At 55.5% G+C, this 22,507-nt stretch overlaps 2 protein-coding genes across 2 annotated transcripts in view; both read left to right on the plus strand.

Annotated features, from left to right (window-relative positions):
• MAN1C1 (mannosidase alpha class 1C member 1) overlaps positions 1-8,658 on the plus strand; it is a 45,613-nt gene extending 36,955 nt beyond the window's left edge. The window contains exons 6-12 of the mRNA XM_079325753.1: positions 956-1,079; positions 1,498-1,591; positions 4,483-4,598; positions 4,765-4,984; positions 5,785-5,957; positions 6,762-6,877; positions 7,633-8,658. Coding sequence (XP_079181879.1) covers positions 956-1,079; positions 1,498-1,591; positions 4,483-4,598; positions 4,765-4,984; positions 5,785-5,957; positions 6,762-6,877; positions 7,633-7,753 — 964 coding nt within the window. The 3' untranslated portion in view covers positions 7,754-8,658. The remainder of the gene's footprint in view (positions 1-955; positions 1,080-1,497; positions 1,592-4,482; positions 4,599-4,764; positions 4,985-5,784; positions 5,958-6,761; positions 6,878-7,632) is intronic.
• Positions 8,659-11,590: 2,932 nt separating this feature from the next.
• SELENON (selenoprotein N) lies at positions 11,591-22,486 on the plus strand (the record flags this gene model as incomplete). Its single annotated transcript, XM_079325754.1, has 12 exons — positions 11,591-11,781; positions 13,871-13,988; positions 14,922-15,052; positions 15,437-15,649; positions 16,240-16,364; positions 17,262-17,399; positions 18,221-18,302; positions 19,114-19,302; positions 20,236-20,341; positions 20,896-21,008; positions 21,533-21,634; positions 22,316-22,486. Exons 1-12 carry the CDS (start codon positions 11,638-11,640, stop codon positions 22,484-22,486), a joined length of 1,632 nt encoding a protein of 543 aa, XP_079181880.1. The 5' UTR covers positions 11,591-11,637.
• Positions 22,487-22,507: the final 21 nt, after the last annotated feature.

Raw genomic sequence — 22,507 nt, forward strand, 5'->3', positions numbered from 1 at the left:
CCAGGCTGTGATCCCACACTTCAGACCCATTTACCAGGGAGATAAAGGAGGTTCAGGGCAGGTTCTTTTCCCTTGGAGGCCCAAGCCCTTTGACCAGCAGCTTCCTCTGAGCTGCTCCACAGCAGAGCAGCTCTGCAGGCCTGAGGAAATGTTTTCCTGCCTCCACCCCTCTGTTTCCTCCAGGCCCCTTTGTGCTGTTTGACCCAAGGCTCAGCCTGCCTGCAGCACAGCCCCTGCTCTGGTTTTTGGGATGGGCTGTGATGGTGTCTGTGACCATCAGATTCCTTATTTCAATATATCTGAATATATATCTATATATATCAATATATCTAATGGCTCTCTGGAGGTAACAAACAGCTCAGGACCTACTGTGTTGCTTTTCTCTCCATCACAGAGAGGGAAACTTTTTTTTTTTTTTTTTTTCGTGCCCAGGAGGATCCTTAGTTGTAACTCCTGTAACCAACAAACCCTTCTGGTGTCCCAGCCAAGATTCCCGGCGCCATCTAGTGTCACCCCACCCTCCCTGGCACCTCCTCCCCGGGATTCAGGGCCAGACACCTCGGGGGTGGCTGCTGTGGGACCAACTCCTGCAACCCCAAATCCTGCAGGGCTCCAGGGAGCCCCAGAGCTGTGGGTGTTTTATCCCAAAAGGGTGTTTTATCCCAAAAAGGTGTTTTATCCCAAAAGGGTGTTTTATCCCAAAATCTCTGGCAGTGCTTCTCCAAAGCCAAAGCTGTTTTTCACTCTCTCACAAAAATAATGCAGTTTGTGCAGTCTGTATGTTAACCCAATCCTAAAGAATCTCTGGAAAATCACATTCCATCCCACTGGAGCTGCTGCTGGAAATGTGTGTGTGTGTCCCAAATCTGTGTCTGTCCCAAATCTGTGTCTGTGTGTCCTCCCCAGGCTCTGGCTGTGTTTCCTGCACTCAGGGCTCCCTTTCCTCTCCTTGCAGTGGCATGAGCTGGAGCTGGGGCTGGGCATCTGCTGGCAGCAGCATCCTGGCAGAATTTGGGACCCTGCACCTGGAATTCCTGCACCTCTCCGAGCTCTCTGGCAACCCAGTGTTTGCAGAAAAGGCAAGTGACCCCCAGCCTGGCCTTTGGGCTGGTGTGTGGGTTTTAGCCAGGGAAGGGAGTCACAAGTGGAGCCCAGGGTGGATGCAGATCCCTCAGGCTTTGGGGGACACAGATTGTTCCAAGCTGCCCCTGTGAGCCCAGGGGAAGTGGGGGCTTGTCCTGAGTGCCACAGGGGGGTAAAACCAGACAGGACTGCCCAAAAAAAACCACCCAAAAATGATGTTTATCCAGGATGTGTCCAGTGAGGGTCTGTGAGTTGTGAAACAAGGAGGGGACTCTGAACCCAGCCCTGTCTGCAATCCCAGCCTGTCTGTAAATAATCCCAGCCTGTCTGCAATCCCAGCCTGTCTCTCTCCCCACTCTCTAACCCTACTCTCTCTCTCCCCACTCTCTAACCCTACTCTCTCTCTCTCCCCAGGTGATGACCATCCGCAGGGTGCTCAGCAGAGTGGAGAAGCCCCAGGGGCTGTACCCCAACTTCCTGAGCCCAGTGACAGGGAGCTGGGTGCAGCGTAGGTATCACTGCCCCTGCCCCTGCCCCTGCCCCATCCCCCTGTCCCTGCCCCTGCCCTGCCCCTGCCCCTGCCCTGCCCTGCCCCTGCCCCTGCCCTGCCCTGCCCCTGCCCTGCCCTGCCCTGCCCTGCCATGCCCTGCCCTGCCCCTGCCCCTGCCCCTGCCCCTGCCCTGCCCCTTCCCCTTCCCCTTCCCCTGCCCCTGCCCCTGCCCCTGCCCCTGCCCCTTCCCCTTCCCCTGCCCCTGCCCCTGCCCCTGCCCCTGCCCCTGCCCCTGCCCCTGCCCCTTCCCCTTCCCCTGCCCCTGCCCCTGCCCCTGCCCCTGCCCCTTCCCCTTCCCCTGCCCCTGCCCCTGCCCCTGCCCCTGCCCCTTCCCCTTCCCCTGCCCCTGCCCCTGCCCCTGCCCCTTCCCTGCCCCTTCCCTCCCTTCCCCTGCCCTGCCCCTGCCCCTGCCCCTGCTCCTGCCCCTGCTCCTGCCCTGCCCCTGCCCCTGCTCCTGCCCCTGCTCCTGCCCCTGCTCCTGCCCCTGCCCCTGCCCTGCCCTGCCCCTGCCCCCCTCCCAGGAGCTGTCCCAGGCTCCATCCTCCAGCACAGAGCCCCTGGAGCTGCAGGCAGCACTCAGATCCCAGCACCCTGAGGAGGGGCTGGAGCAGCCTTGGATCCCCTGCAGCCAGGGATGGATTCTCCTGTTGCTGTTACCATGGCACCTCTGCAGGGAGCAGTTTGGGAAGGAAGGATGAGTTGGGAGCCCAGCACTGGAGATGTGGGATCAGGGAGGTGCAAGGGCAGCTCTGGGAGCAGCCAGGGCAAGGGGACACCCAGGGAGAGGCTGTGCCCACTCTGAGGAGCAGTTTTCCTGTGCTGGGAGCAGGAGCTGCCCTCATCTCTGACCCCCACTTGCTGCTCTCATTGATCTGCTTGTTTTGGCTGCTGCATTGGATGTTGTCAAAGGAAAGTCTCTCTCTGCAGAGCCTGGTTTGAAGCTGCCTGTGGGTGACATTTATTTTCTGGGCAGGCTGCTCTGAGCCCTTGCATTACCTGCTGGCCCCAGGCTCTGCTGCACTTTTTGCTGGGCTGGATCACTCCAGACCTTCCCCACTGCTGCTCTGGTGGCAGCAGCAGGGCCAGAGCTCTGGCTGGGAGCCATCCCTGACCTTTCCCTGCAGGGCTGCTCCCACAGAGTGTGTGGGATGGTCACAGTGTCCTGTTCAACCATAGCTGCCCTTGGTGCTCATCTCTTCTGCCACAGATTCAATTCTATTTTCTGTCTGCAGATCTTTGCTGCTGTAAAGAGGGACCTGCTGGTGCTTTTCATTCAGAGCAGCCTCTGATTGGTTTTTGTTGGGACAGGCAGGTGGCAAATTCCTGGACATTCCCAGACACTCACAGGCTGTTTGTGGCAGTTGCTCAGGCTGTGACCTGGGGTCTGACTCCATATTCCAGGCAGGGAGAAGAGGGATCAGCCCCTTTTGCCTCTCCAGTGCTGCTGGGGACAAACAGAAGGAGCAGAGCAGGAGGCAGCTGCAGGGCCAGGCTCTCATTTCCTCTCCTGTCATTAAAGCTCTTTGCAGGAAGCTGCTTTCCTTGAAATTGCTGTGATTTTCTTAAAAGGTGTATCTTTGACCTGGCTAAATGAGCAGCTCTTGTAGATGAAGCTGCACCTCAGTGAGTGCATTTCCTGTGGGAGATGAGAGGCCAGGCCCTGCTGAAGGCAGGATTGATTTATGCAGAATGCAAACACTGCCAGGCTGCTGCCAGATGGAAAACAATGGTGTGCCAGGGTGAGCTTTGGTGAGTGCTGAATGGCACACTGAGGATCACAGGGCTGCTCTTTAAAGGCAGCCTGTGTTTGCAAATCCTCTCTCCTGGCAGGGAGGGTGGCTGTTCAATCTCTTTGTTTTGCCAGGGATTATTCCCCCCTCGTTGGTTACAGTGTGTCAGGGATGTTTGCTCTCCGGGTCAGGAAAATGATGCCTGGCTGTTGGTTTCTGCTGCTGGGAGCATTCAGCATTTGGAATAAGCCTGGGGAGTTTATCTGTGTGCAGGGAGAGGGGAAATCTGAGCAGCTCTGAGCACCTGCTGCCTGTGCTTAGCTGGGGAGGGAGGGGGGCACTGGTAATTCACAGGGATGGCTCAATCCAGGAGGGGAATTTGTCTTGCTCTCCTAAAAATGGGAGTGCTTGACTGCCTTGAAGAGTGAGCAGTTCCCCCTGGGGTACAGCTGGAAGCTGTGAGTGCATCCAGCAGCTGCCCCAGGCACAGCCCTGCATCTGTCAAACCCATTTCACACTGCACCTCCTCCTGCAAGGCCAGAGCAGGGCTGCTCTGAGCAGACAGAAATGGCATTTCTGCAGAGGAAAAGATGCAGTGCACATCCCTGGGCCTGACTTTATCATTTTAATGTGCCAGCCTTCCCCAGGACTGCAAATGGCATCACCCAGGAGTGCCTCCAGAGCCCCTTGCTGGCAGCTCTGTGGGGTCCAGCAGCTCTCCTTCCTTTCCTGAGGCAGGGACACAGCTCCCAGGGGCTCCATCCAGATGAAATCTATCAATACCCACCACTGCTTTTGCTTTATGAGGGTGGATTTATGATGATGGCTCCATAAACAGGAAGCATCTTCACGTTGCAGAATAAATAACTTGTAAAATGAGGGCTCTGAATGGTTCTGCTATGGGATACTAATGCTCTGCAAAATGACAGAACATTTTTCTCCTGATTGCACTTTCCACCTTTCTTCCTTTCTGAAAAGCAATGCTGCAAGCTCTCCCCAGGAAGCTGGGAAGAGGAAGGAGAGAACAAGGGCATTAAGTAGGAGGTGATTGTTTCCCCTTTGTGAAGCTGCTCTTTGTACACCATCAACCTGAAGCTCTTTTCTGCCTTCCCACCACAGACCACGTCTCCATCGGGGGGCTGGGGGACAGCTTCTATGAATATCTCATCAAATCCTGGCTGATGTCAGACAAGAAGGACTCTGAAGCTAAACAGATGTATGATGATGCCTTGGAGGTGAGGAGCCAGCAGCTGCTCTCTGCTTTCTGGGGGGGGGACACAGTTCACAAGAAGGTTCAGACCTTCAGAATAAGTCTTTGGGTTTCACTCCTATCACTGAGAACCACTCAGTGAGTTTTATTTACTGTCCACTCTCTTGAAATGCTGATTTTCATCCCTTTAGGCAATAGAAAAGCATCTGGTGAAAAAATCAGCAGGAGGTTTGACCTACATTGCAGAGTGGAGGGGTGGCATCCTGGACCACAAGATGGGCCACCTGGCCTGCTTCTCTGGGGGCATGATAGCCCTGGGGGCCCAGCAGGAGCCAGAGGAGAGGAGGCAGAGGCACATGGGGCTGGCAGCAGAGATCACCAGCACCTGCCACGAGTCCTACGCACGCTCAGGTACCTGGGGGGCACCACAGCCCCGGGGGGAGGCATGGCTGGGGGGCAAATAACGTGCTTTGTGCAGCTGGCAGCTCCTGGGGCAGGGCTGGGAGTGGAGCTGGGGCTGAATCCTGGTGCTGCTCCCAGGCCAGGCTGTTCTTCACATCCCTGTGCAGGCAGGAGGGAGGGTGAGCAGGGGATAATGGCAGAGTGTCCCTTTGTGGAGCAGGCCACTGCAGGAAAGTGGAGTTACTGAGCCTCTCCAGCTGCCTGAGCCTTCTTTCCCGAGCTCAGGACAATTTATTTCCCCACCCAGAGCTGTGGAGAGCAGTGAGTGCAGAGGAGGGAGGGACTGGGCTGGTTCCCTGCCTGCAGGAGCTGCTCTGGACCCCTCTCCTTTCCCTGTAGGCATCTGGGGCAGCTCTCCAGGACCTTGTTGGGCACAGCTCTGTCCTCACCTCACCAGGGATAGTTCCACACCTTCCCCACAGCCAGCCCAGTTTGATGCCCAGCACTGCAAGGCAGGGACACCTCCCAGGGTCCCAGGCTGCTCCAAACCCCAGTGCCCAGCCTGGCCTGGGGCATTCAGGGATCCAGCTGCTCTGGGCACCCTCCTGAGCAGATTTCTTCCAGCAGGGAGAGGGTTGGTGTTGAGAGCAGGGGTCTGGGGGGTGCTTGCAGAGCCCTGGGGCTGTGTTGTGCAGCGGGGGATTGCCCATCACCCTTCCCTCCAGAGGCTCTGCAGAACAGGGGGTTTGGGCAGGTAGTGGAGCAGCAGGAGCAGCAGGGTGTGTGCACTGACCTGTCTCTGCCCCCAGAGACCGGGCTGGGCCCCGAGGCGTTCCGCTTCGAGGCGGGCGGCGAGGCCACGGCCGCGCGCCTGAGCGAGCGCTACTACATCCTGCGGCCCGAGGTGGTGGAGAGCTACATGTACCTGTGGAGGCTCACCCACCTGCCCCAGTACAGGCTCTGGGGCTGGCAGGTGGTGCAGGTAAGGCTGCACAGCCCCCTGGGCTGCCCTGCAGCAGGGGGAAGGAGGTCGGTTCTGAGATGGGTCAGAAAGGCTCCAGGCTGGGCTGTGTGGGGCTCTGGGGAGCTCGGCTGGGTGACCCTGTCCATGGCAGGGGGTGGAAGTGGGTGGTTTGTAAGGTTCCTTTCAAACCAAATTGTTCTCAAACCCCTGAGCAATAGGGCAGGATCCCAAACCCTGAGCAATGGGGCAGGATCCCAAACCCTGAGCAGTGGGGCAGGATCCCAAACCCTGAGCAGTGGGACAGGATCCCAAACCCTGAGCAGTGGGACAGGATCCCAAACCCTGAGCAATGGGGCAGGATCCCAAACCCTGAGCAATGGGGCAGGATCCCAAACCCTGAGCAGTGGGGGAGGATCCCAAACTCTGAGCAGTGGGGGAGGATCCCAAACCCTGAGCAATGGGGCAGGATCCCAAACCCTGAGCAATGGGGCAGGATCCCAAACCCTGAGCAGTGGGGGAGGATCCCAAACCCCTCAGCAGTGGGGCAGGATCCCAAACCCTGAGCAGTGGGGCAGGATCCCAAACCCTGAGCAGTGGGGCAGGATCCCAAACCCTGAGCAGTGGGGGAGGATCCCAAACCCTGAGCAGTGGGGCACACAAAGTGTAGGCTGTGATCCCACTGTGATGTTTCCTGGCTGCCAGGCTGTGCAGGAGCCCTGAGCTCCCCAGGGAAGGACAGGAAGGCTGGAGTTGGGTGTGTAAAGGGTCTGGGGGTGCAGGATGTTCCCCCCACACTGCTGAGGCTGTTGTGCTGCTCCCCAGGCCCTGGAGAAGCACTGCAGGGTCGAGTCTGGCTTCTCTGGCATCAGGGATGTTTACAGCACCACACCCACCCACGACAACATGCAGCAGAGCTTCTTCCTGGCTGAGACCCTCAAGTAAGTCTGGCCCACAGGGGCCTCCAGAGCAGCACAGCTCCTGCTTAATTCCTCATCATCAGGGGGAAGTCTTCTCCTGCAGGGGAGGTGTCCTGCCCAGGGCAGGGGGCTGGAACAAGAGCAGCTTGGGGATCTTTCCAGGTCATTCCATTCTGGGCAAGGCTGCAAAGCTTTGGGAGTTTCAGATTCAAACTTTGGGAGTTTCAAACACAAAACTTTGGGAAGCTTTTAGAGTTTCAAACACAAACTTTGGGAGTTTCAGATTCAAGCTTTGGGAGTTTCAAACTCAAGCTTTGGGAGTTTCAGACTCAAGCTTTGGGAGTTTCAAACTCAAGCTTTGGGAGTTTCAAACTCAAGCTTTGGGAGTTTCAAACACAAACTTTGGGAGTTTCAGATTCAAACTTTGGGAGTTTCAAACTCAAGCTTTGGGAGTTTCAAACACAAACTTTGGGAGTTTCAGATTCAAACTTTGGGAGTTTCAAACTCAAGCTTTGGGAGTTTCAAACACAAACTTTGGGAGTTTCAAACACAAACTTTGGGAGTTGCCCTCTGCAGAGCCCCTGCTGCCTTTGGCTCCTGCAGGGTCCTGCTCAGCTGCTGGGTCTGGGGGCTGTGCTGTGCTCCAGAGCTGGGATGAGTGGCAGGGAGGGGATTTCCAGGTGCCACAGGTCCAGAGGCAGCAGCCCCAGCACATCCTGCTGCCTGCAGTCCCTGCTGAGCTGCTGTAAGCCCTGTGTCCCTCTGCTGTGCTGCAGGTACCTCTATCTTCTGTTCTGTGAAGATGATGTGCTGTCCCTGGAGGACTGGGTGTTCAACACTGAGGCTCATCCCCTGCCCATCAACCACACAGAGCTGGGAGCAGCAGGGCAGCCCTGAGGCCCTGCCCAGCTCCTGGGCAGACTCTGCTCTTCCTTTCCATTGAAGGAATTCCTGTTGTTCCTGAAATTCTGCTTTGGGGCACTGGTCCAATTCCAGACAGGATTTTCTTGGGAAGATGAACCATGACTAAGCACCTTCTTTTCCTCTGTGAGGAGCTCTATTAGGCTGATGGTGAGATGTTTATTCTGGGCCATACTGTACACAGTTCATAGACATTCCTTTATACAGAGAATTTATATGAAATCCACTGATTTTGCTTTATAGTGGCCAAAGGACTGACTGGAAGTTTGCCATAAAATAGACTTTACACACAGACACATCTTCCTTTCCTTCCTCTGTTCCATTTCTGCCTTTTATCTGCTCTTGGGTTTATCACCTTTCCAGTGAACAGTTCTCAGTGTTCTGGTGCTTTGGGGGCTCTTCAGGAGGCACAGGGGAATGAGGAGGGGGGTTGTCCTTGGGGTGGAATTGTTGGGGCTGGCTGAGGAGCTCAGGAGTGAAGAGAGCCCAGGAAAGGTGATGTTTAATGGGGAAATAAAAGGATCAGAGCCTCCACAGACAGGAGCAGCATCAGGTTGGAATTTGCAGACTCCAGGCCCTGCCTGAGCCACCCCAGAGTCAGCCTCAGCCATTCTGGGACTCTGGTGTCAAACCTGTAACTAAACCAAAACTTGGCTGCAAAATCCTTTCCTCCTGATGTATTTTTATGAACTTTTTTTCTGTGCTCTTAAAACACTTTTACCACCCATCACATCTCATTTAACTTTCCTTTATCTTTTTTTTTTTTGTGTGTGTGTTTTTCTACTTTTATTTGGATCTAAATGTTACGAGTCACTTGTAATAATTTTACTGCTGTAATAGTCAAATCTGTGAAACAGAATAAAAGTCTTGTAAAATAAAAATCCTGTTGGGGTTGATCCTGTAAAAGAGCAGTTACTCCATGCTGGGGATGAGACAGCAGTGGTGGATTTAAAGAGTTTTGTGCAGTAGGAGTTGATTTCTAGGGGAATCCAGGCAGTGCTTGAGAGCAATTCCCAGCTCTCTTCAGCTGTGGGATCAGCATTCCCTGTGATCACTGCAGAGCTTGTGGCCCTGGGGGATGGAACATTTTTGTTCATTCTTGTGACATCCTCGTGACAATCGGTTCATTCAGCAACTTGGGGGGGAAAATAAAGTGTCTTTGAGCAAGTTGTGAAAACAGAAGATGTTGTTTCTAAATTCCTGCCTTTGTAATTCCCTGAGAGAAATAAGATTGTCAGATGGGGACTTAGCATTATCCCAGGGATAAAGCTGCTGCCTGCTAAGCCTGGCCTAGAGGAGTGGTTATTGGTAAATAAACATCTTGGGAGTGAGCTGTGTTATCCTGCAGATTTGGGCATGGGGAAGCTCTTGTAGCTCAAAGGATTTTGATCATGGATTAAAGGAATTTCTTCAATAAGAATGGCCCGCTCTGGGAATAACACAGAACACTTTGCCTGGCAGAGTTTAAAGCCCCAAAATAAACAGTGTGGGGCTGGTTTCCTTCAGGAACAGAGCCTGGTGTGACATGGTTTGTGGGAATTCTGTTGTTTTTTGGTCTTTTTTTCCTGCTTGGGGTCACCAGGCAATGCCACCAGCCTGGGTTATTGCCCATTTCCCCTGCAACATTCCACTTCTACTTCAGAAGCTGTGATTACCATCTTAATTTTCACTATCAGAGCCTGTGGCCCTCCTTTCCATCAGGAGGAATTTCCTGTAAATGAAGTTCTGATAACAGAAAGTTTAATCAGTGGTGGAGAGGAAAACTCTTCCCTATCACAGTACAAGCACAGGCTGCTGCTGCCTGGCCTGCACAGAGATCAGACAAAACCATCCAGAAAACAAATGCACCTGTTTGTAAGCCACACTTCATTGTTCCACATGATTCAATTCCCCTGGAAGGCTTTCAGCAGAATTGGTTATTGGATTCAGAATCCTGGCAGCCAGAGTGTTTTTCCATGTAGGTTTTGATCCCTTTATCTGGTGGTTTCAGAGGGGATGCACGAGCTGGGAGCTGCTGCTGGGCACATTTGGCTTCCTGCAGGATCTGCTGGAATCAGGATCCCTCTCCACAAAACTCCTGCTCTGGCAAGGATTCCCTGCAGGGACTGGTCCTGAAATGCCTCCAACTCCCATTTCCTTTGCTGTTTCTGGGATGAACTCTCTGATTTCCATGGCTGTGGAGTTTTATCACCTCTGGTTTCCTTGTCCCCTTCAAGACCTGGATGCTCCTTGTACCTCTTGAGTTTTTCACCCCTGCTGCTGCTACCAACCCCTCACCATTTTCCTGATTTTCAGCCCAACTTCCTTCCTTCTGAGCAAGGGGAAATCTGGGGTAGTTTTTCCTGCTGGGTGAAGATCTTCCCTGTTATTATTTTCAGGATTCCCTTTGATCCAGGTGTGCCTGGGTGGGCCCCACAGCAGATGTGTGGATATTTAACATTCTTCCTGAGTGCTGCAATCCCAGCAGTGAACAGCCAGGAGCTGCTGGGTTTGTTCTCCTTTGAGGAGCAGCAGCCAGCCTGAATCATTCCACCTTTTGTTTTTCCCATCAAATAACTCCCCTGTTTCTCCTCTTTATGTGGTGACACTGGAGATGGTTCAGGTGTAAAATGAGCCCTTGTGGCTCTCATCATTCAAACAGAATCACCTCACCTGCCAGGTGCCCTCCACCAGCTCCTAACCAGGACATTTATCCTGTCCCAAACCCTCCCCACCCCATTACATCCTGTGCCTCCTGCCGGGTTCCATATGGAGCAGAATTTCAGGGAAGTTTATTCTGGAACTTTCTTCTTCCTCCCTCAGCCCAACCCTGACATAAATCACAAATACCCCACTCGGTTCCTCTGCCTGCTGCCATCCTCATCCTCCTCTCTTAATGGCTTGGTCACGCTCTCACTCATCTCCATCTCGACTTCTTTAAACCTAAAAAACAAAAACGATTAGGCAGGCTTAGGATGCAGCAGAGCTTCAAAGGATTAAACGCTGCCGTTCCCTGCTGCCCTGGGAGAGATCAAACACTCGGTGCCCTGCAGCACAAACCTTCCCCAGCAATCGGATTGGGGAGGGATTAAAATGAATAAATAAATAAATGTGTGTGTGTCTTGGCCCTGCTGAGGGACAACGTGACAGAAATGCCACGGCGTGGAGGGAGCTGCAGGAAAACACGGGCGGGTTGAAAAGTTTGGGGTGAAAACGACCCAGAATGTGCTAAAAATGACCCAAAATAGAGGGGTGATGCTGGAGGCTGAGCATCATCACCAAGGCATTCCCATCCCCAAATTCCCAGACTTAGAGCTCAAACCTCAGTGGAATTGCTGCAAGTGAAACCCATGGACCATTATTTTTGTTAAAAAAATAACCCAATTCGGCCAGCTATAACCAAGCAAAAGTGCAGGATACGGCTGGTTTGGGGAGGTGCAAGACAAGTTCAGGTTTTTGTTCTTTCTGGGAAAAACTTAATTAAGGACAGGATGCCAGTGTGGGAAGTGGGGATGTGCCCATCGATAATAAAAGCAAATTCCCTACGGAGCCCTCACAGCAGAGACATTTCAGCCTAAAATCCGCTTTTTCCTGAACGAGCGCCGCTCATTTAACATTAAAACGCGTTTTTATCATGATGAGTGCCGTTAATTTAACACTAAAACACAATTTTCCCTTAGCGGCCGCCGGCCATTTAACACCAAAACACCCTGACGGAGCGGCGATGATTTAACACCAAAATATCTTTTCCCCTGACCGGGCGCGGGCGATTCAACACTAACAACACCCTTCCTCTGACGGAGCGGCGCTGATTTAAGACAGAAAAGGTTTTTTTTTTCGGCGGCCGAGCCCCTCCTCGGCGGCTGACGCCTCCCCCGGCCATGGCGGCTCCGCGGCGCGGGCCCGGCGCGATGGCGGGGCCGGGGCCCGCGCCGGCTCCTCCGCGCCTGGCGCTGCTGCTGGCCCTGCTCGCCGCGCTGCTGGCCGTCAAGTACTACCGGGACACGGAGGCGGCGCGGCAGCAGGTACCGGGCACCGGGGAGAGGGTACCGGGAGCGGCGGGGGCGGGATGGGCCGGGCCGAGGGAGGGAGGGAAGGAGGGGGAATGGCGGGCGCGGCCGGCCTGGGCTGCGTGAGGGGAGGCGGCGGCGGCCGCGCCGAGGGAGCGGCGGCGGGCGGGCAGCGGGGCTGAGGGAGGGGAAACCGGGCTGAGGGAACAGTAACCGGGTTGAGGGAGGGGAAACCGGACTGAAGGAGCCTTTACCGGACTGAAGGAGCCTTTACCGGACTGAGGGAGAGTTTAACGGGCCGAGGGAGCCGTAACCGGATTGAATGAGGTTTTACCGACCTGAGGGAGAACTTTAACCGGGCTGAGGGAAGTTTAACCGGGCTGAGGGAGCTTTAAACGGGCTGAGGGAGAGTTTACCGGGCTGAGGGAGCCGTAATTGGGTTGAAGAAGACTTTACCGGGCTGAGGGAAGTTTAGCCGGGCTGAGGGAGCCTGGTTTACCCCTCTGGCACAAACAGAGTTGTCTTCTTTATAACCCCAGATTAAAAAGAGCAGTGAACAAACCAGCAAGTTCTGGGAGCTTTCTTTGATGTGTTGTCAGAAAGCAAAAGGCCTGATGTCCCTCTCTGCTTTTAGACATCGTTTTTGTCATCCCTGGTGCCAGTGCAGCAGGGCTGGAGTGTTCACAGGATCCCTTGTTTATCCGTGTTTGGGGTTTGTCTCCAGCTGGGTTCGGTTCTGCTGGTGCTGGCTCTCCCTGCTCACCCTGTGCACTGCAGTTGGGCTGTTTGCCTGCACACAGCTGCCTTTGGGATGCTCCTGTCCGGCTCCTGCCATCCCACCTCGTGTCTGTGAGCTGTTCCCGTGTCCCTGTGGGGCACAGCTGCCTCTCTCCTGCCTCCAGACACGTTCAGTGAGGGGAAAAATGAATTTTCCCCACATTCCCTGTTTCCAGAGCCAGGCATGCTCATCCCCATCCATTCAGGGAATAAAAGCAGGTTAACTGTGGACAGCCCACAGTGGATTGTCCCTGTGCACAAAAAAAACCTTCATTTTTTCATGTCCTTGGCCATCCAGATCTTCATTTGGAGTTGCAGGCTCTGTTTCAGTCTGTCAGCCCTGGAACTGCCCTGGAAGGCTCTTAAGTGCTTTTGTAGCTGCAGTTGGTGGCAGCAAAGCCTTCCAGGCAGCATTAGTGCTGCTTCAGGCTGGCAGGCAGCAGATGGAGAATGAGCTGGTTGAGGAGCTGTGGGGCTGGAGGAGGCACTGCAGGCAGGGATGAAGAGCAGGATGCAGAGGGGGTGTGCTCCCAGCTCTGGCTCTTCAGGGCAGCCTCTGGGTGCTGGGGTGTGCCAAGGGCTGGCTGGCACTCAGGGCTTGCTCTCACCTGCTCTGTGTCTCTCGCTCCTCTCACACCAACCTGCAGCTCCAGGCTGTCCCTTTCCCATCACACTGTGGAGTGGAAATGCCTGGAAGCATCCAGAGCCCTTCTGGGGCTGCCTCATCCCCTTGGTGAGCCTGAGGGGCTCTGCAGAGGCAGAAACTGAGGCACAGGGAAGATGGGATCCTGAGGAAATTTCTGGAGAGGACTGTGTGTTCTGTGACTCCCTGGTGAGGGAGCAGGGAGCCAAAATACTCCTTGTGGTTGTGAGGCTGGAGATTTGGAGGGTGTGGATCCCACCACGAATGGAAGCTGCCAGTTCCAAGGGCTCAGCTCAGTCCCTTGGTGCTTTTGGAACGTGGTCTCACATACCTGGCTGCCTTTTCTCACTGCACATCAGTTCATGGCAATCACCACCTCCAGGTGCTCCCAGTGTCTGCAGGTTTAGCACTAACTAGCTGGAAGAAGTGAGGAGTTTTTCTGGCAGAAGACACTGAACGTGAGCAAATGGTTCAGTTGGAATTACTCAGGCAGATGCAGGTTCAGTGCCAGCAGTTCCTGGACATGGATCCCTGTTGCAAACAGCACCACATCCTGCCAAGAGCTGTTTGTTCATCTCTCCCCTGGATGTGCTGGCAAGAATGGGAATTAACTCCAGAGGGGCCAGAGTGGACTTCTGCAGGAGGTTCCAACCAAATCTCACTTGTGTCTTCTCCCCAATCCAGGAGCTGGCTCTGAAGTCCCTGGGGAACGAGGGGCTGTTCCTCTTCTCCTCCCTGGACACAAACAAGGACCTGTACCTGAGCCCAGAGGAGTTCAAGCCCATTGCTGAGAAGCTCACAGGTGGGTTCCTGTCTGCCTTCCAGAGCCCTCCCTGCACAGAGCCAAACTTCATGAGCTCACAGCCTGAATTCACTGTTTTATTCACTTGATTGTTTTCTGGGTGCTGGTTTAGGTCTCATTTACATGAGGAGAGGCTGTGGAGCTTTCCTTGTTGTTGGAAAGGCTTAAGCAGCAGACATCACTTTGACAAAGTGCAGTTTTTACAAGGTGCAGGATCCCATTGCTGGACTAGCAAAGTACATAAGTTACTTTGTGTGGAGCTTAAAGGGGATTTGGGATGGGTGGATGTAACAAATCCAGCTCAGGCCAAAAGCAGCAGTGAATCACAGTGCTCCATTCAGCCTCTCCTGGGTGGGAGATCATCTCTCAGCCTGTATCAGCACAGAGCAAGTGGCTCTGCTGGTGCCAGGCAGGGAGGAGTGTGGGATGACAATGGACAGTGGGGACACAGACAGGGTTTGCTTGTGCTCTCCTGGACTGGCTCCAGCACGTGCTGGGATGGCTCCAAGGGGCTGGGAGTGAGTCTGGGCTTTGCAGTCATGGAATCATGGAATGGTTTGGGTTGGGAGAACCTTAAAGTTCATCCCGTGCCATGGCAGGGACACCTCCCCCTGTCCCAGGCTGCTCCAGCCCTGCCCAGCCTGGCCTGGGACACTGCCAGGGGTCCAGGGCACCCTGTGCCAGGGCCTTACACCCTCACAGGGAGCAATTCCTGCCCAGGATCCAACCCAAACTCCCCCTCTCCCACTTTAAAGCCCTTGAGTTGGTCCCCTTCCTCTTTAGTACTGAGCTGGGGATGGATCTGAGTTCTAAGAAAACAGCTGGGAAACTCCCAGTGCTCCTGATTTGCCAGGATAAATGTGCAATCACTCCAGGGTTGTTTGAAGGGGAGGGAGGGGAAGCAGCTGCTTGAATTGCTGTCCTTTTGTGCAGGGGTTGCTCCAGGCTCAGAGTCTGAAGAGGAGGAGGCTCCAGATCCCCACGGGGAGACCTTGAACATCGTGGCCAAATTCCAGCCCTTGGTGATGGAAACAATGACCAAGAGCAAGGATGGTTTCCTGGGAGTAGGTGTCCTGCAGGCCCCAGATTCTGGGATGGACACATCTGTGTGCTGGGAGCAGCCCCAGCAGGGTGTGGGGAGGGGGACAGGCTCCTGCTGAGTCCCTGGGACTGGCTGTGCAGGGCCCTCGTGCCTCCCTCAGCATTTCAGGGTCTCAGTGCACTCAGAGCTGTGGCTGGAGCACCTTGCTGGGAGTGGGAGCAGGAACCAGAGCTGGCTCTGCCTCACTGAGTGCACAGACAGTGCTCTTACATGGCATGCTCCCCTCTCCTCTGTTACTCACATTCCTGAAAGCTGACAGAATGTTTTGGTGGGGTAAGAAGAACTTGGGATGTGATTTTTCCCAAGCCTCCCCACTCTGGGCTCTGACAGCACCTTTTGTTCACAGATTTCCCACGTGGCTCTGTCTGGGCTGAGGAACTGGACAGCCCCAGCAGCCCCTATGAGTGTCCTGCTGGCCAGGCAGTTCAAAGCCTTTCTGCCCCCAAAGAATAATCTGGAACTTGGGGATCCGTGGTGGATAATTCCCAGTGAGCTGAACATCTTCACTGGGTATCTCTCCAACAACAGGTTTTACCCTCCACCTCCCAAGGGCAAAGAGGTGAGATCTGAAACTCAGATTTTATGTGTATCCCTGGATTTTCTAGGGAAGCAGGAATTCTGTAGTGCAGAGCAGGAGCCTAAACTGGGGGCAAAACTGAGGCAGGCAAAAGCTCTGGGTGTCTGTGGCAGCCAGGTGAGGCTGACCTGACTAACTTCATCTTTGCTAATTGTGTGGGATTTGGGGATAGTTGGAAAAAGGACTGAGAAGGGACCTGAGTGGCCATTCCTGGTGAATGTGGGGGGTCCAGGTGATCCTTTGGGTGCCAGCTGGGGCTCTGTGTGTGCTCTGCCTGTGCACCCTGCCCTGGGTGCTGGGCTGGTGGCATCAGAGATTGCACTGCCACCCTTCCAGGGCTGCAGCATTGGTGGGGGCAGCCCTGCACACCAGTTTGCTGTTCTGCAGACACCAAGGATGGATTGGTTTGTGGCAGCAGTGCCTTGCTTTGTGTCCTTGCTCTGTGATTGGGTCTGTCTCTGAGCTGGGTGTTAAATCACAGCCATCCTCTCACCTTCCTGCCCAGCTGGGGGGCACTTTGGAGCTGTGTGCAGGAACAGTTCTCATCCTTGCCCTCCCAATTTGTGCCCCAGGTGATCATCCACAAGCTGCTGAGCATGTTCCACCCCCGGCCCTTCGTCAGGACACGCTTCGCCCCCCAGGGAGCCGTGGCCTGTCTGCAGGCCAGCAGCAGCTTCTACTACAGCATAGCATTCAGGTGAGCCAGGGGCTGGGGAGCCCTGAGCCTGGCCTGGGGCTGGGACAGCCCTGAGCCTGGCCTGGGACAGCCCTGAGCCTGCCCTGGGACAGCCCTGAGCCTGCCCTGGGGCTGGGACAGCCCTGAGCCTGGCCTGGGACTGGGACAGCCCTGAGCCTGGCCTGGGACAGCCCTGAGCCTGGCCTGGGACTGGGAACAGCCCTGAGCCTGGCCTGGGACAGCCCTGAGCCTGGCCTGGGACTGGGAACAGCCCTGAGCCTGGCCTGGGACAGCCCTGAGCCTGCCCTGGGGCTGGGAACAGCCCTGAGCCTGGCCTGGGACAGCCCTGAGCCTGGCCTGGGACTGGGAACAGCCCTGAGCCTGGCCTGGGACAGCCCTGAGCCTGGCCTGGGACTGGGAACAGCCCTGAGCCGGGACTGGGAACAGCCCTGAGCCTGGCCTGGGACAGCCCTGAGCCTGGCCTGGGACAGCCCTGAGCCTGGCGTGGGACTGGGAACAGCCCCTGAGCCTGGCCTGGGACAGCCCTGAGCCTGGCCTGGGAACAGCCCTGAGCCTGGCCTGGGAACAGCCCTGAGCCTGGCCTGGGACTGGGAACAGCCCTGAGCCTGGCCTGGGACTGGGAACAGCCCTGAGCCTGGCCTGGGGCTGGGGAGCCCTCTTGTTCTGCCCCTGTGTTTCCATTTCCATCCTCCCTGGGTCCCAGTTCCAGAAGCCAGGGATACTGGAGATGCTCCTGACCCAGGGCATCTGTTCCAGTCTTTCACCCTCTTCACTGTGTGACATGAAAAGCTTTCCAAGCTCCACTCCCTTGCCCAGTTCAGGTTATAACCTGGGTGCCTGGAGGCAGCTTTTCCCTGCAGGGCAGGAGCCCAGCTGATGGCTCCTCTCTCCTTGCAGGATCCACGCTGAATTCCAGCTGAACGAGCCTCCAAACTTCCCCTTCTGGTTTTCCCCGGGGCAGTTCACAGGTTACATTGTGCTGTCCAAGGACTCCTCCCACGTCAGGGACTTCAGGCTCTTTGTTCCTAACAACAGGTACAGCTCATCCCTCTCATTTCTTGGAAATCCTGAGTGATCTGAGCTCTGCAGTTGTCTGTAAATGCATTTCTGCCTCTCTGAGGATCCCATTACTCCCCAGTAACTCCCAGTAACTGGGAGGATGGGGAGGGGCAGGCAGCTCTGGCTCCAAGCCCTGGAGTGCAGCAGGGCTTGCTGCTCCTCCAGCAGATTTTTCCCTTGGAGTCTGACAGGTTAAGATTTTGTGTGCAGAGCTCTGCAGAGCTCGTTCCTGCTCTCTGGCAAGGAGCTGGGAGTGTTTCAGGGGGAAGAAGCTTCAAATCTCTTTGCCCATGACAGGAATGAAAATTCCATTACAACGTTACCCTGGTGACTCAACCCCAGTGGCTCTGTCAGCACATTTCTTACAGCCAGCAGACACTCTGGGCTCTGCCAGCAGCCTTTTGCTTCCAAAAAACCACTTTTAAAAGTTCAGCAGGATCAGAATGTGCTGGGAAGGAGGGAGCTGAGACATCTCTGTCTGCTGTGCTTTGCCAGAGCTCAGAGTGCTGAGTGGGGGCCTGGGAGCACAGAGATCAGAGGGTTCAGTGCTCAGCTGCAGGAGGTGTTGCCATTATTCTGGGGTGTTCAGTGCTCATCTGCAGGAGGTGTTGCCATTATTCTGGGGTGTTCAGTGCTCAGCTGCAGGAGGTGTTGCCATTATTCTGGGGTGTTCAGTGCTCATCTGCAGGAGGTGTTGCCATTATTCTGGGGTGTTCAGTGCTCATCTGCAGGAGGTGTTGCCATTATTCTGGGGTGTTCTGTGCCCAGCTGCAGCCCTGGGTGACTGTTCCCTGCAGGTCCCTGAACGTGGACATGGAGTGGCTGTACGGGGCCAGCGAGAGCAGCAGCATGGAGGTGGACATTGGCTACCTGCCCCAGGTCTGTGCCTCCCCAGCCTCCTCACCTGGCCAGCTTCTCCTCTGAGCTGTGCAGCCTCTGTGGCCCCCATTCCTCAGGGCTTTCCCTTGATCATTTCAGTGCAACAGGAGAATTGCCATTTATCTGGGCCTGTCCCCTGCTCCTCTAATGTTTTCCTTTTCATCTCAGTGTGGGTTGAATCTTAAGATCTTGGAGACTTTTTCCTTTTTTTAAAACATTGCCTGACAGGCAGGAGGGAAGATGAGGAGCTGAGCCCAGAGCAGAGTATGAACAACAGTGGGTCTGGATTTAGAAACTGCACGAGGTTATTCCTCTGTTTTGTGGTAATCCCAGCTCTTGGAACAAACCTGAGTCAGAATTCTGCCTGCCTGAATTCAACAGACCCATTTTCCCCTAAACTAGAGGCATGTGTTTATTGTTAATTGGCAAAAGTCAGGAAAGCAGATTTGGCAGAATCATTTCAGGACATGAACCACAGGGAAGCTCTTGGGCAGCTTTTCCTGCTGCTCCCTCTCGTGGCCTCCCAGGGCTGAGCTGCTGGCAGGAGCCAGAGTTTCCAGTTAGCCCTGCAGATGGTAATGATGGAAGGGTTCTGGTGTCCCACAGTCAGTAATTCCACTGGGAAGGTGGGAATGTGCAATCTGCATTTCTAGTCCAGTGAGCTCTGGGGGAAGTTCCTTTCCTGGTGTTTCATGGTAAAGCACAGCTCCAGGAGCTGGGAGGTCAGGCTGTATCTTCAGTGGGAGCTGCTCTCTTGGATGTGGGTGCTGGAGCAGCAGCCCAGGGGCTCCAGGCCAGGCTGTCCCTGCAGATGGAGCTGGAATCCACAGGGCCCTCGGTGCCCAGCGTGATCCACGGCGAGGATGGGCAGGAGCTGCACAGCAGGGACCCCTCAGGGGAGCCCATCCAGTTTGTGTTTGAGGACATCAGCTGGCAGCAGGAGATCCCCTGGCAGGAGGCAGCCCACAGGCTGGAAGTGGCCATGTACCCATTTAAGAAGGTGAGGAAGGGGCTGGGCTCTCCTTGACACGTGGATTTGGGGTAGATTTGTCCTGGCACATTGATTAGTCCTCAGTGAGCCAGCAGAGTGCCCAGGCCCCAGGCTGAGCAGCACCCAGGGCACTGGGGGGTGTCCCAGGGGGTTTGGGGTCACCCAGCAGCACAGGCTCCATGGCAGGTGTCCCCAGGGCTGCACTGTGGCTGCAGGCTCACCATTCCTGCCTGCTCAGTGGCTGCTGCTGGGGTTTTGGAGCAGGCAGGTCACTGTGCTGCTCACAGATGGTTTTTTCCTCTGGCATTAACTTCTGCAGCAGCAGGTGCCTCTGGACCAAGGTTTCCTTATCAGCAGAGAGCACACCATGTGCCTGTGCCTCTGCAGCCTGCAGCCAGACACAGATTTATAGCTCTGGGTCACCCAAGCTATTTAACATGGCAGCAGGCTGGGAGCAGATGGCTCCTGCCTGTCACTGCTTCCTTGGCTGAAGGGACACGTTTTGGTGGCTGCCTCCTTGTGCCTGAGCTTACAAATGTCCCTTCAGGCTGCCAAGATGTTCTTGTCAGCTCCTGCCATTGAGTGATTGCAGCAGGCTCTGTGCAGGCTCCTCACTGCCACTTCTCAGGCTGCTCTGGAGCTTTTGCAATCAATGTCTCAGGTTTCCCAGGAGCTGAGGTGGGGCTGCAGCCAGCCTGGTGCAGATGTTCTCTGCAGTGTGGAGCATCAGGGCTCTGCAGGAGCAGGACAGAGGGGCCACAGCCTCCCCAGGAGGTGGAGTTATCCCTGGGGACACCACCACAGTTGTCACTTGTTTAAATCTGCAGGGTCCTGCAGGTTGAGCTCTGTGTGTGTCACTCCTGGGCCTGGTTCCTTCAGGGCTGCTCCTGTTGGAGCTGGGCTGTTCTGTGCCTGTTGCTCACCCTGTCCCTCTGCCCCCAGATCTCCTACCTGCCCTTCACAGAGGCCTTTGAGAGAGCACAGGCAGAGAAGAAGCTGGTGCACTCCATCCTGCTCTGGGGTGCCCTGGATGACCAGTCCTGCTGAGGTGAGGAGAGCTGGGTCAGGAGCCAGCAGGGAACGTTGTGTCACTTGCTTTGGCTCTGGAGGTGCTGAACAGACAAAGGCTGGGAGGGGGGAGTTACTGAGGGGAGCTGGGAGGGGGAATTGGGGGCTGGGACTGGGGAATTACTGGTGTGAGCTCTCCAGCTCTGTCTGAGACATAAGTCAGGAGCCTTTGTCAAGATGAAAACATGGCTCTGGTCTTTCCCCTTCCTGTTTCCTGCTGGGGCAGAGGTAGCAGTGGCAGGAAAGGGACACTGCTGCCTCTGCCTTGGGGCTGTGCAGCTTTTCCCCCAGTGCCTGAGAGCCCCTGTGCCATGCTGGGCAGGAAGGATGGGTGGGAGGGGAGGGGTCTGTGCAGTCTCTGCCCTGAGCCCCTCAGCACTGGGCACTGGGGTTGGCACCTCCTGTGCCAGCCTGGGCTCTGCTGAGTGCTGTCAGCAGCAGCAGAAGCCCAGTGGGGAGGCTGGGGGAGCCCAGGTGGCACAGCAGGGTGACAGTGACCCCAGGACAGCAGCAAAGGCTCCTGTGCCCCCCCAGGTTCGGGGCGAACTCTCCGGGAAACCGTCCTGGAAAGTTCGCCCGTGCTCGCCCTGCTGAACCAGAGCTTCATCAGCAGCTGGTCCCTGGTGAAGGAGCTGGAGGAGCTGCAGGTGAGCTCACACTCTGCTGGGGTGCTGGGGGTGCAGGGGGCTGTTCAAGGGCTGTCCTGGCCCAGCAGATGGAGGCAGGATGAGATGCAGTGGCCCCTTGGCTCTGCTGGCAGCTCTGAAGCTAAAGCAGCTGTGAGACAGCCCTGGTGCCATCAGCCAGATGATTCCCTGCAGCCCAGGGGACAGACAAGAACCAAAGAGCTGTCTGAACCCTGAGGCTCCTGACTGAGATTTCCCCCAGTTCTGAGCCTGTGCTCAGTTGGGATCAGTCACTGAGCTGGAGACTCTGGGAGAGGCTGGGATCAGACTCTTGGTGTGCCTATCATGGGGTGATTTTATTGTCTGGGGAGAAAGTCTGCAGCTGAAATGAGAGAGGAGCCTGAAAGGGAATGGGAAAGCAGCCTGTGAATGGTACCAGCTACCAACACACTGCAGAGAGCTCTCTGCTCCCTCCCTCGTGTCCTGTGTGCCCCCCTGTGCCACTCTGGGCTGTGTGAGTGTCTGGTTTTGGCATCTCCCTGCAGAGCAACAGAGAGAATGAGTTCTACAGCAAGCTGGCCAAGCTGCACCTGGAGAAATACAACTTCCCTGTGGAGATGATCATCTGCCTCCCCAATGGCACTGTGGTAGGGCTGGGCTCCTCCCATGGGATTCTCTGCCCCCCTCTCCAGAAATCTGAAACAAATGGATTTTTATTCAGAGAGAGCAGCAGCAGCTCTGGGCAGGCTTGAGCCCAGTGTGGTTCCTCAGTGTCCCTGGGCTCTGGGAAGCCTCTGTAGCTCTGTTTCCTGCCCCCATGGCCCTTTGTGCTCCTGCTCTGAAGGAAACCTGCTCAGCACCTTCCAGCACACAGCCCCTGGGTGTGGGAGCAGTTCTGATTTTCAGTGTGGTGTGTCTGTGCCAGGCAGCAGCTGTCCCTCCTGCAGGACCCTCACTGTCCCCCTGGGGCTGGGGGCTGTGACAAACCCCAGCAGCCACAATGGGTCCTGTCCCCTTTCCCAGCTCTGTGTTGGAGGCTCAGGTTTTGCAGCTCCCCAGCTCTTGCTCACACACAGTCTGAGCCTCCAGGATTTTCCCCAAACCACCTTCATCTTCTTAACCTAAGCAAAGGTCAGCACCCTGGGGGAAGATCACACATTTTGTCTCCTGACTGTGAAATTCAGACCTGAATTAGCATTTGCAAAGAATTGGATACTGTGTGAGAGCTGTTCCAGCCTTGGCACCTCTGTCCTGGCTGCAGGCCACAGCAGCAGCTGGGGAATTGTTCTGACCCTTACAAGTCTCCTCTCATCTCTCCTCTTTGCCAGATTCACCATATCAATGCCAACTATTTCCTGGACATTACTTCTATGAAACCTGAAGATGTCGAAAGCAGCATTTTCAGTTTCTCAAGCAATTTTGAAGACCCTTCAACTGCAACTTACCTCCAGTTCCTGAAGGAAGGGCTGCAGAGAGCACAGCCACACCTGCAGCCCTAAACCAGGCACCCGATGCCCCAC

The sequence above is a fragment of the Erithacus rubecula genome (genome assembly GCF_903797595.1).
Source record: "Erithacus rubecula genome assembly, chromosome: 23".
Taxonomy (NCBI): Eukaryota; Metazoa; Chordata; class Aves; order Passeriformes; family Muscicapidae; genus Erithacus; species Erithacus rubecula.